Below are 17892 nucleotides of genomic sequence, written 5' to 3'. Positions count from 1 at the left end.
TAAATTAGTTTGGTAAATTTGATGATTTTCTCTTCTAAAAAAAATATTATTATTATTTTTTTTGTCTTGTTAAAATCCAATTTAGCTCTTCTAATATGTTGACTTTTTTGCTTGTAAAATTAGTATTTTTTATCAATTATTTTTTCTAATATTTAATGAAAATCTAAACTTGAGAGTTAAAAAATTACAACTTTATTTCTGTATATTACTTCTTGTAAAACAATTTTTAAAAAAAATCTGTAAAAATTCGTATTTTTTTTCTTTCAAGAGCACTGTGACTTCATGCTTGTAAAATTACTACTTTCTTCTCATATTATGTTTTTCCCTCCTAACATTTCTTGTAAAATATAATTTTTCTGATAGAAGCCTAATTTTATTTCTCTAAAATTATGTATTTACTATTTATTCTCTTAAAATTGTCTTTTTCCCCATAGCATCTCTCCTTCATGTGACTTCTCCTAAAATGTCCACTTTATTTATTTATTTATTGAAAACTGCGCCTTTTCTCTCCAGACCCGGCCCGAGTGATCAACATGCCGCCGGTCATCTACGTCCCCCGCAAACTGCCGGGCACCATCCGCTGCCCGGCTGACGCCAACCCACCCGTGACGTCCGTCAAGTGGGAGAAGGACGGCTACCCCCTGCGAGTGGAGAAGTACCCCGGCTGGAGCCTGACGCCGGACGGGAGCATCCGGGTAGCCGAGGCCACAGAAGACTCCCTGGGCACCTACACCTGTGTGCCTTACAACGCCCTGGGTACCATGGGCATGTCCCCCCCTGCCACTTTGGTGCTAAAGGTAACGACGCAGAGCCTTGCCTGTGTGCGTCGTCGGGCCCGTACTGATGCCGGCGTTTGTGTGTCGACGTGAAGGATCCCCCTTATTTTAACGTGAGGCCTGGGGGGGAGTACCGACAGGAGGCTGGCAGAGAGTTGGTGATCCCCTGTGCTGCTTCTGGAGACCCCGATATTCCCAGCATCACTTGGAGAAAGGTGAGATTCAAATGACAACTTGAGTATTAAGACTTTGTTTGACTAAAATGGCTGCTTTCTTTTTGTATAATTTTGTTTTTATTCTCCTAAATCAGGAGTGTCAAACTCTCATTTCAAGTTCTGACTATTTTCTTAAATTGGACATTTTGGTGTTACCATTTTCCTTTTCAAATTTGGCGCAAACGTTTTTTCTGGGAAATGTCCACTATATTCTTGTAGAATGACTACTATTATTTTAAAATGATGACCTTTATTTGACAATTTTACAAGCTGATTGAAAATTTTGAACTTATAGGATCCTGTTTTCACTCAGTGTGCGCTCAGTGTAAAAATCTTGGTGCATCTTCATTACTGTGTCAGGGCAACTTTGATTTACTGTGTTTTCCCGTGGCACACCTGAAAATTTTGTCATAGAAAGTAGATTAGACTATAGAAGACCAGGTGAAACCAGGTCAAGGTTGTGCCACAGGTGCAGAGGATGGGGCCAATGGGCCTGGGATGGAAAATTGGAAAGAATGTTTTTCATAACAATATTTTTTAAACTGTGATATATTAATCAATTATTAAAATAATCGTTAGTGAGCAGGCCCAAAATTGAAAAATGTGCACCTAATCAATGTGATTGGTATCAGAATCGGTATTTCACTTTTTTTTTTTTTTTTTTCAAAAAAAAAAAGGGCAATGATAATAAGACGTTGAATCGGTAAGACTACCGAATGAACAATTCTGAGCTCTTGAGAAAAAAAAAAAAAAAAAAAAGAATCGGTATTTCACTCATGCTGTAGAATGATTTGTATCGGAATTGTGAACATGAAACACTAAAAATGACATCATCTTTCCCGAAAAATGTGGACGTTCTTGAAAACAACTACAACTTTTTTCTTGCATACGTTTAAATTGTGTATCTGATTTTTTTTTACATTTTTTTATTATTATTTTATTTTAGTAAGCGCTTGTCAAACGTTCTTACAAAATCTGCGTGCAGGTTGGGAAGCCGAGCCGGAGCAAGCACAACATCCTCGCGAGCGGCAGCTTACAATTCGTGTCGCTCAGCAAGGAGGATCATGGCGAGTGGGAGTGCGTCGCTACCAACGTGGTCACGAGCATCACTGCCAGCACTCGGATCCTGGTCATCGGTACCAGTAGACACACGAACGCACATCATCATCATCAAGTCTCGACTTGATTGGCGTGGCTCTCGGCCATGTGCTTTTGTGTGATTTCCCACAATAGACATCTCTTAATCTGCTCGCCTCGATCCAATTTGGCCGTGGGCGTCATTAAAATTTCATTTCATCTTATCTGTAATAGCTTTATGTGGCTCATTTGAAAGCTCATTGTGTAATCACAGCGTGGTGCAGCCTTTTTGTGTGTCCGGCGAATGGAGCAAGGGCGTCTTTACTGCAAACTGTAAATTTGCAGCCTCGCACATCACACGGAAAGAGTCGAAAGTGTTTGAGGACAAATCACAGTGACTTTGCGTTAAATCCGCACAACTTCAGAGAGTCCGTCCTACTGTAGTGTGTTTATTATATACATACTATCTGAGCTACATTATGCACAGCACTAATGCTAAGTTAACTTTAGTGCCTTTCAACTTAAAATAAGGACATTACCCCCATGAAATGATGTCCTCTAATATCAACACTTTCTGACCAATACTTTATGAGGTCCAATAGAATAACTGTATAAAAAAAAAAATTGTGATTTTGCAGTGATGTTAATGAAACTTAAGTTATATGAGTGGGTTCATGTCATTATTTTTGAAATATTAAAATGAGGAGGAAAAAAACGGAATTAGTATTGAAACTATACTTGTAAAATCATTCTTGTAGTATGACCACTTTTTTTTTACAGTTTAAAAATCTTTTTTGAATTCCAAATACTATTATTTTATTTTTGTCAACTTTGGAATTTTTTTTTTTTTTTTTTTTTACATTATGAATGTCGCTAAAAATCTGACTTCATCCTTGTAAATTTAAAAAAAAAAGATTGTCACTATTAATTTTAGTCTAGTAATATTTCTGCATTAGTCTAGTAATATAAAACTTTGTCCTAAAAACTGCTGCTGTTTTTTTCAAAATATTATAATTTTTTTTACTCATAAAATGCTGACCTAATTCTCATAAAAAAAAAAAAAGTCTTTATTTTCGTCAAAATTATAACTTCTATCATAACGTTGACTATTCTTCTAAAATTACACTTGCGTTATTGTAAAAAAAAGATTAATATTCTCAAATTACATTCTAGCATTTCAACCTCAACTTTGGATTTGAAAAAATCTATCTTTTTTTCATGGCTTTTGTATCATATTGACTTTATGAATACTTTCAAAATACACTTTTATTGCAGATTTTTTTTCTTGTAAAATTACGTTTTCCATCCTAAATTAACACACTTTTTCATTATGACTATTATTTTATCATTTCCGCTAAAATCTTGTATCTTCCTGGAAACATTGCATCTTTATTCTCAAATTATTTGGACTTTATTCTGGTACAATCGTCAAACATTAATCAGTGCACTAAGGACATAATTACAAATATGCCATTCTGACTCACTGGATTGATGAATACATGGTACATCTTGTTTCTTTTGCTCATTTTGTGTATTTGTGTGTGTGCATGTAAACCTCTCAGGCACCAGCCCACACGCTCCCGGCAATATCCACGTTTTGCCCTTGACCACCTCCGCTAATGTATCCTGGGAAGCGGGCTACGACGGCGGCTTTGAGCAGACTTTTTCCGTGTGGTACGGTCCAGTGTGAGTGCCCCTTTTCTACTTCTGGAATATCGTGCGTGGAATACTGTATCGTCGCAAATAGTGGCCCAGGGTGTTTATTTACTCAAATGCAGATTTATCTGAGGGACGATTTACGTGCTGCTGTTTAGATTGGCAACATTCAGTGACAATCGACTGAAATCTTTAATGCCTATGTGTGCGCATTTATGAGCTGAGATAATTACAGTCATGATCTTTTTTTCCATTAGTAGTAAAGGTAGATTTTTATTTGAGGAATGTGTTTTTTTTGTTTGTTTTGTTTTTCAGTGCATGACACACCCAGCAATTATTTGAGGGAGGGAATTTACAATATGAAATAAGTCTAAGCTTGCCTCTTGTTTTCCTGATGAGAAAAGGCAGGTGTTTACAGTATATGAGGGAGACATTTATATATTTTTTTTAAGTACCGTAGATAACACACATAAATTAATACATTTGATAAGACCACCTGTTATTTTTCTTGATAGTTTTTTATTTGAGGGAGGCATTTATTTATTCATGTATTTATTTATTTTTTGTGTAGATAACACCGCCATTAATTAATTTGGGCAAGGAACATACAGTATTTACTAGGGGTGTTAAAAAAAAATCGATTCGGCGATATATCGCGATACTACATTGCGCGATTCTCGAATCGATTCAATAATCGGCAGAATCGATTTTTTTTTTTTTTTTTTTTTTTTTTTTTTTTTTTTTTTTTTTTTTTTAGGATTCACACCTTGAGCATGGAAGAATGTTATATGAACGGAACATTAAGCCTTAATATTTTATTTTAATGCTGTTCAAACATGAAACAGATTACAACCTCTATAAGACTGAAATTTCAGATAAATAAATAATACATTTTCATATAAATCTTACACTGTACAAGCTTACTGATTAGTATTTTCTAAATTTGAATGAAAAAAAATCGCAACAATCGACTTATAAATTCGTATCGGGATTAATCGGTATCGAATCGAATCGTGACCTGTGAATCGTGATACGAATCGAATCGTCAGGTACTAGGCAATTCACACCCCTAGTATTTACAACATGCAGTACGACTCAATAATTACTACCTATTTTTCTTTCCTGATGGGGAAATAACTTTATTTCGGGAAGGTGTTGATTTTTTTTGTTGATAACACACCCACCAATGAATTGGAGTAGGGCAGTGGTGTCCAAACTACGGCCCGGGGGCCATTTACGGCCCGCCGTCCATTTTTCAGTGGCCCGCGACATATGCTAAAAATGGCATTTGACTCAGTTCAAATACAATAAACAAAACAAAAATGTTTGGAGATGGTCAAAGTAAGAAGGGAGGCTATCGAAAAACAGGTGCCATTAAATGTCATTTTAGTTAAATACAGCTAATGAAAAAACTCAAACTAAAATTCAAAAAACAACATTGTTACCGAAATAAAATAAAAACGAACTGAAGCTTCATTTTATGTTTACAAAACTAACTAAAACTAACTATAATTATAGCAAACATCCTTCGTTTAGTCTTTGATAGGAAAAGGGAGGCATTTCCCTGAGGAAGGTTTTTATTTTCCTTCAATAGATGACGTATCCTGTAATTAAGTGGCACACAGCGTCTGTTAGATGGGAAAAGGGTGGAGTTTATTTGAGGGAGGTGATTATTTTTTAACGCAGATGATGCGCCCAATTAATCAGGGCAAGAAACGCATTTACAACATATGCTAAGTTAATTGTCACTGCCTGTTTTTTCTTACTGTGGGGAAAGATGTTTCTAGGAAGGTGTTTATTTTCTGAAGAAGAATGACACGTCGTAGATTTGCATCATAATTTGAGGGAAAGTGATGTCATATTTTGTACTGCCAAACATGATGCTATCACAACAATAAAAGATAATGACACAAAAAGGGCTTTACGTCCCCGTGGGGGTTAAGTTATTTTTCATTACAGTTCTGGAAGGAAAAAGAAGATACAATCAGGTGAATGTAATATTGTTTCCCCTTCGTTAGTGACCTTATTTCCCTGGTGGATGACTGTAAGTAGGTCACTTGTGTGCACAATCCAACTTTTAACCGTGATGCTCGCCAGGAAAAAAAAGAATCAGTCAAACATTACTTGCAATAACAAACAACAGACACAGGCTGCTGTATTTGAATGAAAATCCCACTCACATTATCGTGCGTTGAATGCCGTTTCCCGTATGCTGTGCGCAGGTCAAAGAGAGTGGACTTCGGTCCACACGACTGGCATTCCATGCCGGTTTCTGGTGCTCAGACGTGGTTGCTGGTGCCAGGGCTGGAGCCTGGGACAGAGTACCAGTTCAGTGTGCTGGCGCAGAACAAGCTGGGCACCGGCCCATTCAGCGAAGTTGTGACAGTCAACACTGCAGGTGGGCTGAGGCTTCAGTGGCCGGCAACACTCTCAATGTTGGCATACACGCTACTACTGGACATTTTATTACTGTGAACGCTCAATGTGATATGCTGCCCTCTAGTGTGGTTTCAATATGACATCATGGAAACAGAATGCAAAATACAACTTACAGGGTTCATTCTAATAGTGTTCAGGTTGTTCATTTTTCAAAATACTGTACAATCTGGAGATGGGAATCTTGTGAAATCAGTCAATTCCATAAAACGTATTTGTTTGTTTACAGTGGGGTAATGGTAATACAGTTATATATGTATATTTCTGTTAGGTGTTTCTAGTAATTCATAGGTAAGTTAAACACATAAATTAATTCATTCATCCATTTTCTGAACCGCCTGCTCCTCACAAGGGTTGCGGGGGATGCTGGAGCCTATCCCAGCTGGCTATGGGCAGTAGGCGGGGTACACCCGGAACTGGTTGCCAGCCAATCGCAGCACATAAATTAATAATTTACATATTTTTCACACTTGTGGAGGTTAGTCGTAAGTTACACACTGAGCTCTAAAATTTGATATTTTAATAATAAAATTACTTATGCTTTTTAAAATAGTATTATTTTCCTAACTCGTTATATAAAAAAAAAACAACTTTATTTTTTGTAATTTTTACCAATATTCTATTGGATTATTTAAAAATATGAACACAACAATTTAAATAAACGATTAAAGGCAGAAACTGGTGAAATTAATGCTACAATATTACAGGCCTTTTAATAATATAAATGTCCATTGGGCGTGTTTAAAGAATAAGTTTGAAGGAGTGTCAAAATTCCAATACATTTCTGCAATGTTTCTGTTAGATATCTTTAGGAAGTTAAGATGGGTGACTTTCAGAAAGGTATCATATTCAGGCATGAAGAGTATAAACATTTGTTTTTCTCACTGTCATCCATGCAAAATAATTCAACAAAAAATAATTTCAACAGATTTATTTTAAAATATAATTTTATCAAATTTTAATTATTCGGTAATTATTTCATTTAAGAATAAAAATAATCTGTGCATGTGATATGGAAAGTTTCCTATTTCCTAACCTCTCTGACCCCCTCGCAATTGTGATCCCGATCCCTGATCCCCCAGGCTCTCCCCTGGGTACCCCAGAACCACTGGTGCTTCTTACCCCACCACGGTGCCTCACCGCCAACCGCACGCAGCACGGGGTCCTCCTCACCTGGCTCCCCCCGGGAAACCACTCCTCGCCCATCAACCGCTACATCCTGGAGTTCCGCCTCGGGGAGCGATGGGAGACCCTGGATGACCTCATCCCGTCCACCGAGACCGAGTTTGTCGCCAGAGACCTGGTTCAGGTGAAAAAGAATGTTATTTTCCTACTTGGGCGAAGATAACGAGAAGATAAAGAACTTGTGTTTGTTGCGTTTTCCTGACACCAGGAGTCTTGGTATGAGTTTCGAGTGATGGCAGTCATGGAAGACCTGATCAGTGAGAGCAGCAATGTAGTAGGAGTGTCCAGCACGGGTCAGTCAAAATATATATATATATTTGTCCTTTAATTAACATACTGTACTCACCAATCACAATTGGTTATTCATGTTGTTGATGCAGTCATCAGATAAATAATAAATACCCCCACACAAAAAAATGTGCCATGCAGTTAACATACTTTCTAACCTTTCTTTCCTGTCCATCAGATCCCTTCCCCCCGGCGGAGGTGGCCGACGAGGGGCTGGCCCGTCCCGTGGTGGCGGGCGTGGTGGCAACTATCTGTTTCCTGGCAGCGGCCGTTCTGTTCAGCACACTGGCGGCGTGCTTTGTCAACCGGCAGCACCGGCGCAAGCTCAAGCGCAAACCGGGTCTGTCCGCTACGAACCGCGCCCGCCCTCAGTGTCTCGCGACACAAAATGTTCACCGTAATTGTCTTTGTCCTTTTCAGATCCTCCCTTGTCCGTGACGCACTTCAGGAAGAGCGTGGAATCACCGTAAGTAGCAGCTAGCAGGCGTTTAGATGTTTGCAGTCGTGCGTCCTCTTTTGCATCGGATTTTCTCAACACAGCATAGAATAGCATAGTGATCCTAGACACCATGCAAACACGCCCCCTCGTGGCTGTGAGGAGAATAGGAGGCATCATTGCAGTCTGATTGGACAGTTCTGTGCCTTTCCCACTGCACTGTACCTCCTCGGTTTCACTCAGTTGTACTCGCTGGAGGGGTTGAACCGACTAGTCGACAAGTCGACTTTACCACTCATTAGTTATCTTGTCGCTAATCTCATGTTTTTAGCATCTCGTCTTTCAATCAGCCAATTTACAGAGGACTTTTGACTCCCCGTCTGCTACCATTGCCTGACATTACCGTATTCATGCATCTGCAGTTTGCACGGGTCACAGGTTAAAAAAACCCCCAAAAAAACAAACAAGACGGTTGTGAATGAGAATAACTGCTAGCCTCGCTAGCTTCACCTATTCCGATCACCGCTTGTCAAAACTGTTCTTTATGATAATATGTTCTATGCGGCCACACGAAACACAACATACTTAACATTGCGTTTGTGGAATACTAATTTATCAGCAAAGTCCACCTATTTTTATGTCAATATTGGAAACGCCTCCACTGGTATTTGTTGCCCACAGTACTACACATACCGCAGTCTCCACTTTACTGTAGCGATTTCCTCAATCTCTTCTCGAATGAAATGCTTCTCCTCGTCAATAGCTGATCCAAAAAAAAAAAAAAAAAAAAAAAAAAAAAAAAAAAAAGTAAGCACAGGAGACACTAACTTGTTCTCCTGTATCGTTGCTGTTTTTTGTTAGTGTGTCTCGCTATGACCGACGTGTCCACAGTTTTGCACTGTATACCGTAGAAAACAGCATCTATTATGGTTTGGCTACTTCTTTTACCAGATACATGGCATATTTGGCACAGTTAGCCATCAATGGTAGTGAATAAGTTAAACATAGTAGAAATGTACAATACAGTACTGTATATACTGTATACTTAAAATAACCTGTTAGGTGATGTAGGCCTATTTAGGAGATTGAAAAGAACATGCACAGAGGGCAGATTAGGTGTTAAAAGTAGCCCGGTCAGCATTTAAAGCACATTAGCCCGAGCAGCAGTGTGTATATGTGTATATATTGATTTTGTATATCCATGTGTGTTCTTTAACCTCAAACACTGTTTGCTCTCTGCATGAATCTCAGTGTTTAACACTTTTTTGTTGTTGTTGTTTAGCTGCACATTTACTGTACAGTGTGTACGTGTGTAATCATCTGTCTGTGTGTAAAAACAAAACAAAACATCAAAATATAGACATATGAGTGCAATGCAACTGGAGAAAAATCAGGCTCATTTGTGACATTAGGACGCAAGCAGGCCTTCACTACCTTCCTGATACAGTTAAAGATGAACGAGGCCCGTGTTGTTTGTCTCCCGCCGCAGGCCTCCTCTCACCCCCTTGCCAGGGGTAGAGCCCTGCTGGGACGAGCCTGCCAGGAGCACTTTCTTGCCCCCGCCCGCCAGCCCCTTGTGAGTGTGCTGCACTGCACTGGCCTGGCATGCATGCTTACATGCAGATGTGACCTTGTGGCTTTTTTTTATTTTATTTTTTTTTTTTTTTATGTGGTGGTTTTGCATGCGGAGATAGTTTGAAGATGCATGTCTATGTACTATATGCTGCTCCTGGTGAGGGCAGATTAATTTAAAGCCCGGTTTGATGTCTTTGTTTTGTTCGTGTGTCGTCCCTGCTTTGTGTTAGCTGCTGTCCTGTCCAACCTGCTCTAGTCGCCATACACTTGTCTTCACAATCATTATTTGTTGCATCTTTTAAAAAACAACAACAAAACTATGCTTTAATTACAACTGCTAGCAAAATAGATTCAGTCAGCCATACAAATGGAATTAATCCACAAAAGTCACATTGAAGATTTCTTCTCAAATGTTTATTCAGTTTCCCTAAAAATAAACCCTGAAAGATAAAAGGTGAAATACCAAATATCTTTCTATTCAATCTTGGAGTCCGTGGCTTGGCCCACCTTGGTGTTCACCACGCACATAATAATTTTCCATGATAAATTTTGAAAAGGTTTAACATTTACGATTGTTGGCCACAACCGTTTTTCAGGTCGGAAAAATCAGTCTTAACCCATTCACTGGCAGCCATTTTCACTGAAGCAACCCCCTTCGCTCCCGGCTGTTTTACTGGATTTTGACTGATTTGGCAAGACCTACAGAATATTGTGTTCTATTGCTATAAAAACATGAAACCTACCGAAATAAAGATTAGAGTCTCTTCTTTCATCAGGAAAAAAAGTATATAGCTATCTGTTTCTGTTTTGCAGCAATTAGCATTAGAATATAGCTAAGTTTCATCATTATTCACAAATCTGCTTAGAATTGTGGGGAAACAGCTTGTTTTCAACATGGCCCTGGTTGATCGCTTATACACTGCTGCCACCTGCTGGCCGTTTTTGTAATATCTACCATTGCTTCAACCGTTCTCTACAGTAGAGAGGCTACATCGAAGCATTCTGTATGCTCTAGCATTACAAAAAAAAACATATAAATATGTTTTTGGGACACTTAAAACATTTAAAATAGAATGTATTTATACGTTTTTGAGAGCAAATGAGTTAATGTACCCCGCACCACAAGATAGTCGCTAAGGGTAATTCTTCAGAGGTGTCTCAGAATCAGGCCTTAGCTGGCTGACTTTGATCGCAAGGGAGAACAGATTCAAATGTAGCCCCACTTTCGGTATGTGTGCACTCGACTTTCTGCCATTTTACTCCCACGTATTTACTGAAGCCCCTTCTCCGCCCTGTTTTATTTCAGGTTATCATCAGGGAAGATTAGCCCAGAGAGCTCGCCGCCATCTCGGCCTCGCTCCATTTCTTCCGAGGGTTCCCACGGACCCGGGCTGTACGTCAGGAAGCTGCCCAGCCCCCAGCGAGACAAGGACAAGGAGCTCTCCTTCTACAAGAAAACCAAGCGTGCCATAGCCAGCAAGAAGTACAGCGTGTCCAAGTACGAGGCCGAAGTCACCACACCGATCGAGTTGATATGCCGCGGGCCCGACGGCCGCTTCGTCATGGAAAGCAGCCCGCCGCACCGCCGCATCCAGGGCTTCCCTTTCGCCGAGGAGTCCGACCTGTACCCCGAGTTCCGGCAGTCGGACGAGGAGAACGATTTTGATCCCGGGCCTCTGCCGCCCATCATGCCCACGCTGCGGCCACAGCTCTCTCCGACATCCTCCAGCCTGGAGTCCACGCAGCCCCCGACCTACAGCCCCCACCTGCACAGGGCCATGGAAGGTATGAGCTTTGCAGAGGGCAGTGCACTTCACGCCTCGGGGCAGGCCCCGTCCGCCCGCTACAGGGGCTTCCCCCAGGGCCCCTTCTATGGGTATCTTGGCAGCCGCGCTGAATCAGGGATCCCGCCGCCGTTCTACATGCCTGACATCAGCCCGCATAGCTCCGCTCTGTCCTCCCCGCCGGGCACCGCCGAGGGGCCCTTCGGCTACCCCTCCATCCCCGAGGAGAGCGGAGAGATGGAGCACCATTCATACACTGCCTCTGGCCATTCTCTGTCGCACACTCACAGCCCTCCCCCTCGCTCGCCCGAAAGCTGGCAGCCTCACGCGTTGCCCTTCCTGGGTCTGGAGGCTCCACGCTTCATGTTAGCCCCTCACCATCCTTTACATCATCCTCCGGACATGCCCGAGCCACCGTCGTACCCATCTCACTCGCTCCCGCCCGGTCGCCTCCACCTCCCTCCCCTGACGGATCCGACCAGCCCGAGACTCCTGCAGCTGGAGGTCCCTGTGGCTCCCCCGGGCAGAGACAGGCCCCCGGGGCCTCCGGTTCGGCGCTTAGCTATGCAACAGGCCCAAAGTCTCGGCCAGCTCAGACACACGGCCCACGGAGTGGGCGTACCAGTGTTGCCTTACCCTGACCCGGCAGCCCGCGCAGGGAGCCCAAGCACAGCCCCCAGTAGTAGCCCCCAGTCTTGGCTCAGCCCGAGGGCGGGGCGCCGAGCAGACCCCAGCCTGCCCCCCTTAGTACTGCAACCCTCCCGCCTGTCCCCGCTCTCCCAAAGCCCACTGAGCACCCAGCCGGGTTCTCCGGACATTCTCGTGCGCCCGCCCCCGCGCGCCGGCATCCTCCGCACCTCTCGGTCTCTGGAGATGCCCGAGCTCACCCTGCAGCCCTCGGCCACCTTCTCCCGGAGGTCCTCGCTAACCGCCTCTCCCACTTCGAGTCAGGGCGGCAAGCCGTCCGGCCCTGGTTACCACGCCGCCCACATGTCCTACGCCTCCACGGCAGCCAGTTACCCCTCACAGTCCCCCTCTCCCCCGCCGGAGGGCAGGGATATTTTCGGGCAAAGGCCGTCCCAGAGGAGGACAGAGGAGGAGATGCTACCCTCGGAGCCCTCCCAGCTCCAGGCTTCAGCCTCAGGGTAGGTGATCATTCCGCTAGAGAATAGTCTCTCCCTCTTTGCTCTATATATTACAAGTAAATATGACTTCAATAAGATGTAATTAGGATGCATATTGTTCCAAACACAGAAGGCATGGAATAGCATTGAGTAAGCATATGTGTATCGTAATTAGTCTATTTGTCCTGTGAAAAGTTCATTTAAATTGACAAATTGCTTTGGATAATCATTATAATATATATAATAATTTGGATCTACTGGATAATATTGAGCCATAAAATTGTCATTTACATTTAAAAAAATAAAATAAAAAATCAAGGCCATATCTTTAGAAGGAATATTTTTCTAGTGAAATGTAGTAATTGTCGTGAGTACCTCAGATAAAGGTTGTTTTAAACTGAGCCACTTTTGAAATAGAGTTTAAAGGTCAAACTCAAATTTGTTCCCGTAAGAAGTAATGGCGATAGAAATGCAGGAACTGTGTCATACAATATAGACAAACGTGAAAACATTCAAATGCTAAAGTCTTTAGTTGACTGAAGAGGCGTAATGCAGCAAATTTTGGTTAAATTCTGAATTCAACAACATTGGGGAATTTAGAGATTCCAAAAATTGTACCAAAATGTCAGAATGACGGATGAAACGTGGACTAATTTTAAAAACAAGCAAAGAACACACTAAATTTAAAAAATTTGACCAAATATTTACACTTTGAAAGAGAGTAAAATAAAGAATTAAAAAAATTATAAACAAAAGTCACTCAAGGGTTGAGGAACAAACTCACGACCTTCAGTTTGGGAGACTGCCACACTACAACCTGAGCTATGCCCCTCCTACTGTTTGCTTATCTCCAAGAGGAGACCACGTTTTGGTCTCTTGGAGTTACGATGATTACAGCTGACATGAGTGATATACTAAGCTGCGTGGCTCAATGATTAGATCAGCTGCCTCTAAAGCTGAAGGTCGTGAGTGAGTGACAATTCTTTATTTTACTTTCTTCCAAGTGTGTCACTCTAAAACTGAGTCTATTTGGTCCCACTCTAAATATAGTCAAATTTACTGTGGAGTACTGCATACTGTATACTTTCAGATTTGGTCACATGTCTGTAGTTGACCAAAGTAATGTAAACAGATGTGCTTGATTTACAACAGCATTCCATTCGTATTTATGTCAGCTGAAATACATTGTAGTCTCTTACTAAGTTATGCTAACACAGTAGTGAAAAACAATAATTTCATTGGAAAAATTTAAAGGTCATAAAAATAAAAACAATGAAAATTAGTAGCTGATCATGCTTTGTTTTGCTGCGTGACCATGTAAATGTTAATTGTGCTCATAAAGGAGCCCCTGAAGTTGTTATAATTGTTGCTTAATTTTAGTATTCATAATGAATTAACTATCCAAGTAGTTAAAGCGAACTGTTCCTTCAAGTGCATCTTTTTTTTTTTTCACCATTAATATATCAGCAATCCCATATGCGGCAAATAAATACAAAATGTGCAGTATGTATGCCCCATGCTTTTCGTGTCCCCTCTCGCCAACCATCAAGCGAGGCCTGGCTGGTGCGTGCGTCAATGGTCCCCACTTCTGGGGAAGTGCAGTAGCAGTGTATAAGAGCGCTGTTTGCTAGCGGGCGAGGGTCTTACCTGATTTGTCTTTGATTGATCTCAGCTATCTGGGCAGCGTTGTGACCCGGCCCCCCACGCCGCAATAGGTAAGGGTCGGACCCATGTTTGAGAGGGGAGGGGGTGTCAGCAGGTGGAGGGCTCGAATCACTCTCTCCTTTAAAGGGGAATCGCTTTGGGACGGTGGTGCCTCTGTGCTGGATTCAAGTGAGCGACATTCATGGTAATATTGTCATCATCACGGCCGCATTTGTCAGTGGTAGCGCTAAAGGCAACGTAAGCCTACTGCGGCCATTAAGGCTTGCGAGTGGCTTTGCTTGACATGTTTACAGAAATACTACTACTAAAAAAAAAAAAGAAAAAAAGAAAAGAAAAAAAAGCAGCCTTGAATCAATAGAGGATGCACTCGAATGATAGAAAGGAGTATTCCCCTTTAAAGATTTGTTCCATGTTCAAAATGCCATGCATGCATTTCTCTAAACTTCTCTCTATACGAGCAAACAAGAAGAAAAAGTTGACTTCTCTATCACATTTGTGCTTTTGCGTTCTTTCCTTCCGTCATGTGAGCGTTTTTTTTTGTTTTTTTTTAATGGCCATCCTCCTCCTTTTCCCTTTCATGTGACTTAACGGCCATTTTCCTCTTCCTGCCATCTCTTCTCGTCGGCATGGTGAAGCCTTCTTGTGCCGCAGTGTTCATGTCGATCAACGTGTGCTGTAACCGTGTTCATGTCTATTTGGAAAGCGTGCTGCTTTTGAAGCCAGCACGCCGCAAACCCCCCAGATTTGTCTTCCCCTCTCTCTGCTAATGCTTCTCGCTCTCTCTCCACAGCAGCAAGCGATGGATGCCATCACTAAAAAAAGATCAATTGATCATTTGTGGGGCTCCTCAACTTGACCCTTGGCTCCCCTTTGAGCCTCAATTTAAATTTGAGCTTGTTGCATCTGTCTATGAGGGAAGCAACAACATTTTCAACTCTAAATAAGTGAAAATTCACAAACTGGATCTTTTTTGTTTTTGTTTTGCCAAGACTGGAAATGTACTTATTAAAGGTGTATTTGTTGTATTCCAAGGGTTGGCATTTTAGGAACATGGGGGGTAGCCATTTTGTTGGCTTATAATTTGTTCTTGTCCCATAAAGTGTAAAAATGGACAATCAGAGCAGAACAGGATAGGAACAGGATATTTTTTTTTTTTTATTATTACGCTAAAGATGCAGACTACAGCTGACTTTGAGCTGTGCGTGTTAAAGGGATACTTGACTGATTGAGCCATTTTCAGCAGTAAAGAAGTAATATTTTGTCTATAATTAATGTGGTGACTTAATTATTTTTAATCTACAATTAATACCTTTAAAAAGGAAATTTTTCTACTTGCTGTCAACTGATGATGACGACATCACCTGTGCTGAGGAAGTAGGTAACGACCAATCATGGCCCAGTTTGCTCACCAACCCCAGGAAACAGGTGAGCTGATGTCATCATCAGTCGACAACAAGAGGAAAAAATAGTTTGTAAAGGTATTAATTGTAAATGTCAAATAATGAAGTTATCAAATTAATTCTGAACAAAATATGAAGTTTTAACTGCTGAAAATTGTTCAATGAGTCAAGTATCCCTTTAAATTTGGCTGCAGATAAATTGAGGGCTGGACTAGTTGCCAGGTGGATTTCTGCAGTTCAAAAGATCTGATCTGATTTTCAATAGAGTCACCAAAAAATTAAAACAGTTTTCTTAAACTAATACCACACAAAATTCAACCTGGGAAAACATCAATTTAGCAATATTCTTGAGATGTCATTGAATTGCTCTCTCTCCCGAGATGGCCTTTTTTTCTTCTTCCATGTTGGTATGTGCCAAAGTTGTCTGTAAGTCATTAGCTGACATCTTGAAATGTCATTGAGCATTCTGCACTATGCGATTTCAGTTATCTTTACTGATAGGCCACAGCTATGGATCGTGACAACTTTGCTGAACTTTCTCCATGTGTACACAATCCGTCTTACAATCGAGTCTTTTAAGCTTGAAGATTCAAGCAAGTAGGTCATCTGCAAGCGCTCTTTTGTGCCAGGCAGGGTTCACATCTGGCAGTGCTTCTTGAGAATATCAAACTCAAAAGTTTTTGTTTTGTTGTTCAACTTGATTGAACTCTCGATTGGTTGAATCCAGACACCAATTAGCTCTTGGAGAAGTCATTAGCCTGGCTCTAGGGATTTACATATTTTTTTCCCACTTTTGTCTATCGATGATGTGTCCAGTGAAAACATGAAATCATTTTGTTTTGTGTGGTATTAATTTAGGCACACCGTGCTGGGTGACCAGGATGGTCATTAAGCAGAATACTGACTGGAGATGATTAAGCAAAAACACAGTTTTAATCAGCCATTTGTACGCCAACAAGATGCCGGCCCCCATGTTGTGATTTCACTAGAGTAGACATTTCTTTTTTTCTTTCCCATTTCAAATCTTTTAATAAATACAATTCCAATGATCTAATACAATAGAGGTGTGTCACTCATGAAATCAAAATATATTGGCTAATTTGCCTCAATTCGCCCCCCGTCCGTTCTTATTATAGACAAAAGGCCTATTCATTATTTTTTATGTGTTTTTTTTTCATCAAAAGGAAAAGTGACCAATTTTGCCTTTCTGAAGCAGTCATTATGCACTGACGGAAACCTTCAGCCGATTTTATGAACAGGAACCAAACTGCAATTCAATGTTTGTATCAGCAACAGAATTATGCTGCAAGTAGATTTTTATAACAAAGCAAGTGACTGTAGGAATCGATTCCTTCAAGTAATGACTGCTTCAAGTGTGTCAATTGTTTTTCTCTGTCTTCTCATTGTGTCTAACGCTTATCATCCATCAGTGCTAATATAGTATGTGGAGTTTTCAGACACCGCTCAGTAGCAGTGCAACCGGTGTGCCGCCATTATTCTGTACTTTCACTCGACTGTGGGATGGAGTGTTGGATTAATGCGGGGTGACGCTGTGTGCTGTACCTCTCTCTCTCTCTTTTCTGTCTGCTCTCTTCAGGGACCCCCTAGGTGGGGCTAGTGATGATGCTGCTGGGTCTGAGAGTCTACCAGCACTGCTACACCACTGTATCACGAAAGCCAAGGGAGTGGCCACCAACAACAACAACAACGCGACCTCCGTGAGGCGAACCGGTATGTTTTCATTTCCATTTCTGCGTTGTCTAGACTTAATTGCCGTGTTTAAAGTCATGGGGGAACATTTGGAGTTTATCTCAGCTAACTTGAGGAGACAGTGCGTCCTGAGCTAACTGACTTGGAGACCAGATCAGTGTTGAAATCAACAATAAAAATAACCTGCAAATTGCTATGCAAACATTCCAGTATGGAGGACCAAAACTCACAAAATTAAAAATAGATTAAATAAATAAATAAAAACGGATATAAAAAATACAATAAATTAAAAAATAAAAAAAATATAGAAATGGAAATAAAACTATAAAAGTTAAAATAAATGTGGAATTAAATACTATATTTTATATATATATATATATATATATATATATATATATATATATATATATATATATATATATATATATATATATATATATATATATATATATATATATATATATATATATATATATATATGCTATAATACTACTAATAAGAATAATTTCTAAATATATAAAGAGAATTCAATTTAGGAAAAAAATCACCTCTACACATTAACAGA

General features: G+C 40.7%; 1 protein-coding gene across 4 annotated transcripts in view; it reads left to right on the top strand.

The window, feature by feature from the left end:
• The window catches only part of igsf9ba (immunoglobulin superfamily, member 9Ba), a 71359-nt gene that overhangs the window by 45378 nt on the left and 8089 nt on the right, over window positions 1-17892 (top strand). For 2 of the 4 annotated variants that reach the window (XM_077540964.1, XM_077540963.1), the window contains 12 exons: window positions 514-797; window positions 872-991; window positions 1977-2127; window positions 3631-3754; window positions 5947-6122; window positions 7243-7469; window positions 7554-7638; window positions 7812-7973; window positions 8054-8099; window positions 9559-9645; window positions 10951-12573; window positions 17215-17348. In XM_077540964.1, coding sequence (XP_077397090.1) covers window positions 514-797; window positions 872-991; window positions 1977-2127; window positions 3631-3754; window positions 5947-6122; window positions 7243-7469; window positions 7554-7638; window positions 7812-7973; window positions 8054-8099; window positions 9559-9645; window positions 10951-12573; window positions 17215-17348 — 3219 coding nt within the window. Of the gene's footprint in view, window positions 1-513; window positions 798-871; window positions 992-1976; window positions 2128-3630; window positions 3755-5946; window positions 6123-7242; window positions 7470-7553; window positions 7639-7811; window positions 7974-8053; window positions 8100-9558; window positions 9646-10950; window positions 12574-14224; window positions 14268-17214; window positions 17349-17892 lie in introns of those variants that run through there. The other 2 variants (XM_077540966.1, XM_077540965.1) reach the window with 2 other exon arrangements.

Source organism: Festucalex cinctus, chromosome 13, assembly GCF_051991245.1.
Source record: "Festucalex cinctus isolate MCC-2025b chromosome 13, RoL_Fcin_1.0, whole genome shotgun sequence".
In the NCBI taxonomy this organism is placed as follows: Eukaryota; Metazoa; Chordata; class Actinopteri; order Syngnathiformes; family Syngnathidae; genus Festucalex; species Festucalex cinctus.
The sequence above is the reverse complement of the archived record's forward strand: the minus strand, read 5'-3'. Positions and strand labels throughout refer to the sequence as shown.